Source organism: Abramis brama (genome assembly GCF_963993115.1).
Source record: "Abramis brama genome assembly, chromosome: 23".
NCBI lineage: Eukaryota > Metazoa > Chordata > Actinopteri > Cypriniformes > Leuciscidae > Abramis > Abramis brama.
In genome coordinates, this window is record NC_139985.1 from 30,643,291 (window position 1) to 30,656,462 (window position 13,172).

Sequence of the window (13,172 nt, forward strand, 5' to 3'; positions counted from 1 at the left end):
GAGACTTCGGCATCCATTTCATCAGTTTGACAGAAAATAAAGCTACAGTGACGATACAGTGACCCTTCAAACCTGATGTAGAAATGAAGGTGAAGACATTTAATCAATGAAATCAGTAAAGGTAAAAACTATGCATTTCATAATATAGCCATTACCCATTTAATAATTTAGCCACTATACAGCCATTGTGCAGGATTAGGCCACTATTAATTCATGAAAAATCGTTAATTTCTATGAAAAAAACACAACCACAGATTTATCTTCTGTTCTCACACTTATAGAAATTTGGTGTGACATTTATTTAATCTTGTCAATCACAGCTACAAGATCTCTATACTATTATGTATGAAATTTGTAATCCTCATTTGATGTTTTTTTTTAAAGTCCTCTTATGGTGAAAATCCAGCTTTTAGTGTAGTTTATATGTGTCTATGTGGTGTTTTTAATCTGCTTTAAGACAAACCATGTGTAAATTCATAAGTCGACTCCATTGCTGAGTATTTCCTCCTTAAAACTGCAGTGAACCAAAGACAGTCTCAAAAACACGCTTTGAAATCGCTGGTGTTTCTGACGTCACAAACTACCTTGTAACCAATCAGATCAACGTGTGATCATCAACCAGTGGATCTCTGAGCTGAGTGAGTGAGTGGAGGCGGGGCTCATTTGCATATTCATAGAACCGCGCAATCATCTTCATGTTTGGACTATTAGTCAACAAATTATTGATAAACTCTTCATGTTTGCAGGAGGTGCAGCTTTAATTGAGTGGAATGCTAATTAATAAAAACAACACTGAGTGATTTCACATTCATTTAGTTTCAGACATGATTAAAAGTGATGATGTCGGAGTTGTTTTCCAAAAGACTCAATAATGCAGATTTGCAGGGCAGTAACAAACATCACAGGTGGCCAATGATCAGCCAATCACAGCGCGAGGAACCACATCATCCTCTCACATGACTTTTGCTGATATCATCTGCAGCTGTTCACCTTCACATACACACACTTGTTTATGCATTTACAAAATCGTGTATTTTCCCGTTCAGCCTATATATCACTTTAATACATTTCAAAATGCTGGCTGTCCTATGCATTGCAAAGAGGCTGTATTATGCCCTTTTACAGTCGTGATGTTGTTTCCGGCTCTACTGCTTGAATGTTGATTATTTTCCTCATATTCTCCATTGTTGCGGCTCCTCTCTTCCCAGTCTGTCAGTAACGCTCTGTTTACTTCCTGTCTCTATGAAGCCCCTCCTTCTGAAAAGCACACTGTGCTCTGATTGGTCGGCTGGAGCAGTGTGTTGTGATTGGTCGAGCGCTTCGAGTGTGTTTGGGAAAAGTCCCGCCCCTTACCATAACCGCCAGTTTCAACACACTACTAACTAACTCAACCAGGCCCCGCCCCTTTATTCTGCGTATGCCTTTGGCGGGAATTGTGGTGATCTCAAAATCAACTAAAAATGTAATCGTAAAAATAACATATCAGGACCAAGCGGCACCTTCCGGTCTCTCTCTTGAATCTAACACTGAAGTGACTTAAACTGCAGTTCATCGACTGGCCACTAGAGGCCGGCTGCAGAAGAGAGTCAATCCCATAGACCCGCATGTTAAAATGTCCAACTTTACAGCAGAAAAAAACATGTTTACAGTCTGGTGCAAAAAGTGATTTTGGTCTATATTGCTAATTTTGCCCTTCATGACGACTGTGAGGGGGTGAATTTTTGTATAACTCATCCGTTTAAATTATATTAAGCCTTAAAGTTGTGCATAATTAAGGGCGTGGCCACTTGAGTGACAGGTGGATTGACAGGTCACCTTGATGTCACCTGATGTCTGCTGTCTGTTAGCGTCACGTCACCTCAGCTAATCCGCCTCGCTGCACATTTTCGTTTATCCGGGAGTGCCAAGATGGCGACGGCCGGCTCCGCCCACTTTGAGCTTCAAAAATGCTCTTCAGAAACACTACGGGTGAAGTCACGCACACTACGAACATATTTTTTACAGTCTATGATCAGGACATGCTTTTAATTTAGTCTGGTCAACTTTCTTCTTGGTTGCGAATGGCCAAACTTGGCTTTTGGAATGAAATTAGTTGCAGCTGCCCGGAATGATGAATCATGGGAAGTGAAGCGGATGTGATAGCAGAGAGGATTCACAGGCCTTGTGGATGTAAACACCTGCCAACAGCGTTCCCACACAGAGTCATGAATATGAAGCCCGGCTAATGTCTGAGTCACATGAGTCTGATGCGACCGCTTAACATAAAACACAAGGACAACATGTACCCAAACTGATTTTGTTGCTTAGCAATGGGAACATATCTGAGAAAAAGCCTCTAAGTATGAAGAAATGGATGAGATGGCTAGTAATTCGGGATTCGGGATGGTCAACTAGTTGACTAGTCATCCACCAATTAAGTAGTAAATTATAGGGGTGGGAATTACCAGCAGTATTATTGTGATTTTAAACATTTTGTGATATGTTAAAAGGGTGGTATAATGACCTTTTCACAAGATGTAAAATAAGTCTCTGATGTCCCCAGAGTGTGTGTGTGAAGTTTTAGCTCAAAATACCCCACAGATATTTTTATATAGCATGTTCAAATTGTCAATTTTTGGAGGTGAGCAAAAACGCACCGTTTTGTGTCTGTTCCTTTAAATGCAAATGAGCTGCTGCTCCCGGCACAGGGGGAGGAGCTTAAACAGCTTGCACTCACACACACATGCACTGAAAATTTCAAAAACTTTTAGCCTTTTATGTTCAGACCAGAGAGACTCAAGAAGAAGTGACAACATGTAGAAGCAACAGGACATTTCTGAATGGTTAGTTGATGAATTTATGAAGCTTATGTGGAGTTATCTTCTAGTCATTGATTAGCATATTCTGTCTTGATAATCTATAAATTGCGTTCCCGGGGTTTATGTTAATATTAGGCTTGGTGATGTCACTAACCCGGGAGGAAGCTCGTGTAGTCCCTCTAAAAAAAAAGTGATTTCTTTAAAAGCAAATATCTCCCTTTGCTTTGAACTTTTGAACTTTGAGTGTTGTAACTTTGCAGATGTTGTTTATGATCAAACAGCAACATTACACACTAACTAAAGTTAGAAAAGTCAAATCATAATCAACCACCCCTTTAAGCATTGCAATAACATATATTGTGATTTATTACCTTTTTTTAAACTGCAAACGTCCCAGGTTTTTATGTGTTTTTATCTAATATGATACAGTTCTCAGTCTGTCCATTTCACATTTCCACCTCCTCCTTCCTTTTCTTGTTCAATATTTTCTTCCTCGTATCGTAGACATATTTTAATAACAATTGAGTGCATCAGCGTCAAGTATTTTTTCCATTCATTTCTCCCATAGGGATTTCAAAAAAGTTTTCGAACCAAGCCAACCAGCTACAAGGTGAATCATAACATTTGATTTAAAGCAAAAAATCGGACAAAAACACAAAAGGTACAAGAACTACAATCCCATGAAGCATTGCGAACAAGGAACAAGAAATATACAGCTACTCATTTAAAATGTTGATTATGTATACAAACATTATGTTTTAAGTTAATTGTAAAATATGCATATATTTACACATATTTAAGTATTTTGAGAGTGTAGAGAGACCAACTCGATGACGTCACTCGCAGGTAGTGGGCGGAGCTAAAGAGATCTTTTGCCGCGTTTTGCATGTTTCGACTCTGATTGGTGGAATTTTTGTACAGAATCATGGGTAATGCAATTTTTCTCCACAAATTCCACTTTTAAACACGATAAAGTTGAAATAATGCAGGCTGACGGCTTCAACAGAAGCAAATACCATCGATTAACAACCTCGTAACTCAAAGTATGGCTGACTTTAAGCGTTTGTAAGGTATCGTTAAAAATCTATTTCCCTATGGAGAAAATGAAAGGAGCCTTCCGGAACCGACTGTTGTTCTCTATTCCGGTTGTCAGTAAGAGTCGGTCCTCATCGTCTGATTGTCAGGTTTATGTTCTGCTTTGGTTTAGTTTCATGTGTTTAGTTCCTGTTTGCCTTGATTGATCTAGTGGGTTCTCATCTGTTACCATAGCAACCTATTGTGTCTACCTGTCCCTCGTTAACTCACTAATTTGGTCCTGTGTGTATATGCTGTGTTCACGCCATGTGGTAATTACCGTAATTTCGTAATGACAACATGTGATGTTCTACACAGAGATGTTCACGTCCTCGGACTGGGAATTATGTGTTTCTATGGGAAGTAGGAGCTCTCGGAAAATTCCCAGTTTACAAGTTGTAATTACGAGCTCTATGAGGACATGATGTTTACAAGATGAAAATGAAACATTTACAAATGTATGTGTGGTTTGCGATCTTCTGCATTTCTACAGATTATTCTCAAGCGATTTCCAGTAAGTTTTGTTTATTTAAATAAAGACTATTTCTGTTTGATATTCCTCCTTTGTGTGTGTTGCGTCCACAACTGACACTGATGTGCTCAGTGATGCATGAGAAGATCATTGAGCAGATAAAGAGAGGCCACGTTTCATATGAGCATGTGTTATATTGAACACTGCTATGAGATTAAATGCTATGAGACTCCTCAAATATAATAAACATTTCAGTCATTTGTAATCAGTCATCAGTCATTTGCACTGGTCAAAAACATTGTTTGGCTTTTCATTTCATTAATCTGCAGACCAGCAAAACACGTTTCACCAATATTAAAATGCATAATTCAGTGTTCATTGCTCTGGATAATTGCATGTTGAAATTGAGTCCCCCCTGATTAATCCAGGGGTCTCAAACTAATGACCCGCAGCATAGGTTCATTCAGCCTGACAGGTGTGAATAGTTTATTCAGGCATCATTAGTCCAATAAAAACACAGAGGGAATGATGGGACACTTACCTGTGCCAATAACTGTGCATTGTTTAAATTGATGATTGTATAACATTTACATTTGTATTTGTAACTGTTCAATGGTTCAGGTTTCATGTTCAAACTGTTCAGGTTTTTTTGCGGGGTTAAACAAAAAACATTCTCCCACAGTTCTGATTTGACAAACAGACAAAATAACGTAATTTACTAGAGGTTCTGACAATTAATTGCTGCAGTCTATTTTACATTTTTTTTTTTTTTTTTTTTAAATCTGTGTGAATGAATGATTCAGTGACTCTGGATTACTGGATGAATCAGCGGATTTGAACGAATCTCTTGAATGAATGATTCAATGACTCACTCACAAAGACTTCACTTGTTTCATTACTGGATAAATCAGCGTTTTTGAACAAATCTCTTGAATGAATGATTCAGTGACTCACTCACAAAGACTTTCCTTGTTTCATTACTGGATGAATCAGCGTTTTTGAACGAATCTCTCGAATGAATGATTCAATGACTCACTCACAAAGACTTTCCTTGTTTCATTACTGGATGAATCAGCGTATTTGAACAAATCTCTTGAATGAATGATTCAATGACTCACTCACAAAGACTTTCCTTGTTTCATTACTGGATAAATCAGCATTTTTGAACAAATCTCTTGAATGAATGATTCAGTGACTCACTCATAAAGACTTCACTTGTTTCATTATTGGATGAATCAGCGTTTTTGAACAAATCTCTTGAATGAATGATTCAGTGACTCACTCACAAAGACTTCACTTCTTTCATTACCGGATGAATCAGCGTTTTTGAACAAATCTCTTGAATGAATGATTCAGTGACTCACTCATAAAGACTTCACTTCTTTCATTACCGGATGAATCAGCGTTTTTGAACGAATCTCTTGAATGAATGATTCAGTGACTCTGCATTACTGGATGAATCAGCGTTTTTGAACAAATCTCTTGAATGAATGATTCAATGACTCACTCACAAAGATTTTCCTTGTTTCATTACTGGATAAATCAGCATTTTTGAACAAATCTCTTGAATGAATGATTCAGTGACTCACTCATAAAGACTTCACTTGTTTCATTACTGGATGAATCAGCGTTTTTGAACGAATCTCTCGAATGAATGATTCAATGACTCACTCACAAAGACTTTCCTTGTTTCATTACTGGATGAATCAGCGTATTTGAACAAATCTCTTGAATGAATGATTCAATGACTCACTCACAAAGACTTTCCTTGTTTCATTACTGGATAAATCAGCATTTTTGAACAAATCTCTTGAATGAATGATTCAGTGACTCACTCATAAAGACTTCACTTGTTTCATTACTGGATGAATCAGCGTTTTTGAACGAATCTCTCGAATGAATGATTCAATGACTCACTCACAAAGACTTTCCTTGTTTCATTACTGGATGAATCAGCGTATTTGAACAAATCTCTTGAATGAATGATTCAATGACTCACTCACAAAGACTTTCCTTGTTTCATTACTGGATAAATCAGCATTTTTGAACAAATCTCTTGAATGAATGATTCAGTGACTCACTCATAAAGACTTCACTTGTTTCATTATTGGATGAATCTGCGTTTTTGAACAAATCTCTTGAATGAATGATTCAATGACTCACTCACAAAGACTTCACTTGTTTCATTACTGGATAAATCAGCGTTTTTGAACGAATCTCTTGAATGAATGATTCAGTGACTCACTCATAAAGACTTCACTTGTTTCATTACTGGATAAATCAGCGTTTTTGAACGAATCTCTTGAATGAATGATTCAGTGACTCTGCATTACTGGATGAATCAGCATTTTTGAACAAATCTCTTGAATGAATGATTCAATGACTCACTCATAAAGACTTGTTTCATTACTGGATGAATCAGCGTATTTGAACAAATCTCTTGAATGAAATATTCAATGACTCACTCAAAGACTTCACTTGTTTCATTACTGGATGAATCAGCGTATTTGAATGAATCTCTTGAATGAATGATTCAATGACTCACTCATAAAGACTTCACTTGTTTCATTACCTGATGAATCAGCGTTTTTGAACGAATCTCTTGAATGAATGATTCAATGACAATTACATTTTTAACAGTCACTTGTCGCCACCTACTGGTGTAACGATGTAATCGATACAATCATTATTTGAAGTGCCAAGTTACTTTCAAAAGGTGATTTACTCGATTTTGATCTCTATCGTAGACATCAGTGTTTATAACTGAACAATAAACTTTTATCTCAGTACTTCTGTGATAATCTGAATTATTGTAAGAATGAATTAATGATACTGTGTGTTGAAAAGACTGTTTGTGAAGCTGTTTCACATCTTTACATGACAACGGCTCTCTCTGGATCAGAACTCTGATCTGAACATTCACTGTGATCCAATTTATCAAAGCTTTAATAGGCAAATCAATGTAATTAGGAATGAGATTGTGTGGATGTTTGAATCAAGATTGCAATTTTTTATGATTAATCATGCAGCTCTAATATCAATGCTTCTCAGGTATTTGAGTTTGAGACCCCTGGTCTTATATGCAGTGAAAAAAAACGAAATATGCAACTGCAGACCTAGACTTTACATTTTCCACTCTTTTTCTCTAATTTATATATTGTTGAAAGATTTCCTCACCACACCAGGAAAGATCTTCTGTAGTCTGTCCACTGCGGCGAGAGCTTTCACCTTCCCTCCACTCAGACAGTCTTCAAACTCATACAGCGGCTGTCGCACCGGGTTAGAGTAGGAGATCTTTGCGTTGTCCACAAAAGTGATGTGCCTCACACCCCAGCCCTCAAAACAAACACAGCAAAAAAACATTTAGCCAGAACTAAACACTAAACATTTGTGCCTTTTGCAGTATTTCAGCACAAAAAAACTGCATTTTATTCATGAGTGAATGATTCAATGACTCACTCATAAAGACATCACTTGTTTCATTACTGGATGAATCAGCGTTTTTGAACGAATCTCTCGAATGAATGATTCAATGACTCACTCATAAAGACTTCACTTGTTTCATTACTGGATGAATCTGCGTTTTTGAACGAATCTCTTGAATTAATAATTCAATGACTCACTCATAAAGACTTCACTTGTTTCATTACTGGATGAATCAGCATTTTTGAACAAATCTCTTGAATGAATGATTCAATGACTCATTCATAAAGACTTCACTTTTTTCATTACTGGATGAATCTGCGTTTTTGAACGAATCTCTTGAATGAATGATTCAATGACTCACTCATAGAGACTTCACTTGTTTCATTACTGGATGAATCTGCGTTTTTGAACGAATCTCTTGAATGAATGATTCAATGACTCACTCATAAAGACTTCACTTGTTTCATTACTGGATGAATCTGCGTTTCTGAACAAATCTCTTGAATGAATGATTCAATGACTAACTCATAAAGACTTCACTTTTTTCATTACTGGATGAATCTGCGTTTCTGAACAAATCTCTTGAATGAATGATTCAATGACTCATTCATAAAGACTTCACTTGTTTCATTACTGGATGAATCTGCGTTTTTGAACGAATCTCTTGAATTAATAATTCAATGACTCACTCATAAAGACTTCACTTGTTTCATTACTGGATGAATCAGCATTTTTGAACAAATCTCTTGAATGAATGATTCAATGACTAACTCATAAAGACTTCACTTTTTTCATTACTGGATGAATCTGCGTTTTTGAACGAATCTCTTGAATGAATGATTCAATGACTCACTCATAGAGACTTCACTTGTTTCATTACTGGATGAATCAGCGTTTTTGAACAAATCTCTTGAATGAAAGATTCAATGACTCACTCAAAGACTTCGCCATTAGCGCTGGACATTGACACAAATTTCACAATACGATTAAATTAAGATTCACAAGCTTGTGATTCAATTGAATTCCGATCTTGATTCAATATCGATTCATTTAGATATATAACAGGTACAGTATGTCAATTTTTCTCTCTCTCAACTAAACTATGCAGGGAACCCTGTCAGTCGCTACATTGCTATAATATTACAGGTTAAATTGCACATTTTTATTATAATATACTTTTTAATGACATAATTAAGTTTCTAGGTCAATTAATTTTTAAAAATATAATCATTTAAATAGTGTCTAGTTCATTTAAACACTTGTTTTAATTACAGATTTAATCAATTAAATATTAAAGAACATGTTAGAGTTATTTTTCTGGTCACTGAATGGCTTTTGTGAGGTGAATGTGACATTACGTGACATTATTGCTTTTTTTTTAGGTCTTTCCACGGTTGAAACACTGATGGATGGATTACATGAGACAGGATTGATTTCAGTAAGTTGGTCTGTATCTTTCATCATGTTCGTTAATGATTAATTGGTGCTGTAACTAGTATTAAAGAGAAAGAGATGATCAGCCAACTGTCAGCACACATTAAAGTCCCACAAAAAACACATTTATTGCCTGAATTTCATGATAAAATAATAGTTTAGTGAAGTTTTGTTCATTCATCAACTGAAAACAGCACAGGTGGGATTTAAGAATCATTGATTCATCAAAATGAGAACTAATTAAAATCGATAAACTGATATTTACATAGCATAAATATTCTTTTCAGCACAAACACACCTCCTTTCTCTGTAAATTAGGCTTCTTATAGACTCTTAAAAAATGTATCGCTTTGCATTCACAAGGCACACTATAAGTGAACCACTATAAAAGGGTCCAGGTCCATTTGGAGCATTTACATTTCAGACAAAATTATTGAGAACCGCTCTTGGAACTGAGTGTGAGAACTCTCTTAATGTTGCAATCATTTTCATTTTCATACTGCCAACATGTTTATCTCAGCCATCGAGTGACACCACCATTATTTTGAAATGGCAGCATCTGTCTCAATTTTTCTATAATTACAGTCCTAAGCTTACAACAATTTCAAAAACCATTAAGAAGCAATTATGGTGAATGCAAGTAAGTACTTAAATGACATAAAGCAAGCCAAGGAATCCATACTGAAGGCAAAGAAAGCGTTTCCGTCACCTGTCAGATGAGACAGTCAAACCAACATGTATTCAGACTCCTTCAACATTTCTCACATTATCACAGTTTATTCGCTATAGTTTAGAAAATGGTACTAAAATATGAGCAGAACTCAGTGGATATTTGACTGGTTTTGTCCGTCCTTCTGTTAGACTGTCTCACACATGAATTATGTTGAATATCTGTCAGCTGTTAAATTTAACTACACAATTAGATAATACCAGTTTAGCTCAACCAATCACCAAGCAATGCTTCATTGTGTTCAGTCTGTGTGTAAAAAGAGCATTAGCAATTAAAGAAAACACACTTCAGCAAAACATGATCAGCTCAAAGTGTCCGAATCATTTTTGGTCCCAAATGTTTATAAATGTCACTGGTAGTCACTGTATGAAGAATTATTGGGTATAATATGTCACAGTTTACTTTATTTTGCTCTCCTCACTGACATAAATGAACTATAGTGTCCTGATCACACTAGTGAAAAATTATTTAAAAAAAATATATCTGGTGTCTGAATCATTTTTTGGTTCGACTGTAAATTGCTGATAATCTCAAATAAATGTCTCTCACCATCAGTGTTCGAGCCACATTGCATCCCAGCGTTCCAGCTCCCAGTAACAGACACTTGGTGGACACGACTTTATCCAGATCCAGAGACGGGACGAGCCTCCAGCGCATCAGCTTCAGGTTCAGGTCCACAGAAGACTCGGCCAGCCTGGGAGAAATCATCAGATGTGTGACATACCACTGAGAAAAACATCTCATAAACGTCCAACGCCGTGTTCAGTACCTTTTAGGGTCCATGCATTCGCTGAGATTGACACTTCTGGGTCCCATCGCTCCTTTAGGGTTCTTCTCCCAACCCACGCTCTTCGGACACACTGCAGAAACAAGCTATTAAACTTGCATATAATGCAAAATCTAGAAAAAAAAGTTTTATTTATTAAACTTTTTATCACAATTCTGTCATAAAATCTGGGAAAATAAGGTCAAATGACAATTAAATATTGGTAACACTTTACAATATGTTAACACTGGTTTATGCATTAAACAACAATAGCTATTTTTTCATTCAATTGAACTGGTGTCTCTTCTTCTCTCTTATTATCTCTCTTATCGGATACAAATATATCCGCCTCAATTGAACAGATACTTTTTTTATGCATATTTTTTAATCCAGCGTTTTTTAAGCGATATCCCCAAAATGGGCATAAAAATAGGTGGATAAAAACACAGCTATAGATAAATACATTTGTTACACTGTTTATTAACATTAGTTAGTAAAAACACAGCTATAGATAAATACATTTGTTACACTGTTTATTAACATTAGTTAATAAAAACACAGCTATTCATTGTTAGCTCATGTTAGTAAAGGGCCCATAAATAATATGCACAGATACGTTTTTTGATTTTAATATCGCATTAGAAAATGTTGAAATGACCAAAATTAGATTAAAAAATGCTTTTGAAAAGTATTATTCATTCGTTAGTTCATGTTACCTAATATAGCTAACTAATGCAAACAAATGGAACCGTATTGTAAAGTGTTACTGAAACATTTGATGCAAGGTGATGTTTTATTGCTTCAGACATACAGTGTATGTCTTTAGCCACTGTTATCATGTTTTACTTGTTTTTCGCATCTCAAGACATTAGAAAATAATAGTTAAAAAAGCAGTTCAACAACAACAGGTCTCAAAACCCTGCGCATGAAACGCCATTTCCATTTGTTTGTGCTCTGTCTAGCAGGAGTTGCACTGACTAGTTCACTGACTAAGTCAATGGCTCATTGTATGAGCTAGTCAGCGATCACATGACTTCAGCTGTGCTTATTCGATATGACGACAGCAGACCATTGGTGCAAAGACTGTTTTCATTTACATAAAGCAATGACTTGGCAACTAGTTGAGTACCTTTTTGGACAACTAGTAAAAATGATTAGTTGAACAAACCGACTAGCTTTTTTTTAAACGCATGAACGCCCCGAGATTAGGGATGCATCGATATGAACATTTAGGCCGATACCGATAACTGAGAAATCTTTATAATTGAAAGCTGATAACCGATATATTGGCCGATAAATCTAAATCCAAATTTTTATATAATTTTTGAAAGCCTGATTACAAAAATAAAAGTCTCACCTGAGGGTCGAAACGTTTCAGTAATTTTCAGTGTGCGGACTTCACACTTCTTTATTTTGTCTATATCATGTAGTTGTCCTGCACCTGTGCCCAATTTGGGTGTTTGAGATGTGCACACCATTTTTGTATTTTTGATTCTTCAGCCGATATATCATGCATCCCTTTATCTCTCATATATATGTATATGTTGGTCATATATATGCCTATGTAGTTTGTGAAATAATGGTGGATTACCCAGAATTCAATCACAGGACTTTTCAGTGCAAGTGAATGTCGCAGTTCAGAAAGTCAAACCTCACTGAAGTGTGAAGACATCCATGCATGTGTGTGAGAAGAACCATGCGATCAGGGACAGACGTGTTTAAGAAAGAGGCCATCCATGTGAAAATAGAATAACCGTACAGTATTTCCATCAGCAAGATCTTTCAGCGCCCTTATCAGGTCTATATACCGCCGTCCTTCCATAGCTGACCGCTTCACCCCAATTCACACCATCAGCGCAGAGACTCCCACAGGAGCTCACACGTCTGATGTGTGATGAGGCTGAATGTCAGGGATTCTCCAGCGATGAAGCCGCTCGGATGAAGGACCAGGGCTTTGAGCAGACAAGCATGATGTAAAACTGAAAACCCTTCCATACTGAACATGCAGAGAAAATGAGGAGATGCTCACCCTGATCTACACGGTGGAAACTATTTTCACTCAGAAAATACGGTTACACTTTATTTTGCGGTGTCATTGTTACAGTGTAATTATATATTTAAGTACTGAGTAATATTAAGCAACTGCATGTTCTTACTATAGGGTTAGGGTTGGATTATGATTGGGTTGCAAGTAATTATGCATAATTTACTGTTATAAGTACATGTAACATATGTAACAATGACAACGCAAAATAAAGTGTAACCATAAAGTGTTACCGAAAATGCTAGTAAATTTCATAAATAATTGCAAACTAACACATTGAATTAAACGTGAAATTTTGAAAGGACTGAAATCGCACTTTCTTGTAAAACGTACTTAAATAATCTTTGTTTTATTTATTTAGAATTAGACAAATGTTTTTTTTTTTTTTTACATTAGCAGCAATAGGTAAATAACAAGAATACTAACAA

The 13,172-nt window shown here is 36.2% G+C and overlaps 1 protein-coding gene across 1 annotated transcript in view; it reads right to left on the reverse strand.

Annotated features, from left to right (window-relative positions):
* atg7 (ATG7 autophagy related 7 homolog) overlaps positions 1-13,172 on the reverse strand; it is a 98,694-nt gene that overhangs the window by 67,346 nt on the left and 18,176 nt on the right. Inside the window, exons 10-12 of the mRNA XM_084100841.1 lie at positions 10,704-10,794; positions 10,484-10,628; positions 7,522-7,680 (exon numbers count right to left, since the gene is read on the reverse strand). Coding sequence (XP_083956967.1) covers positions 7,522-7,680; positions 10,484-10,628; positions 10,704-10,794 — 395 coding nt within the window. The remainder of the gene's footprint in view (positions 1-7,521; positions 7,681-10,483; positions 10,629-10,703; positions 10,795-13,172) is intronic.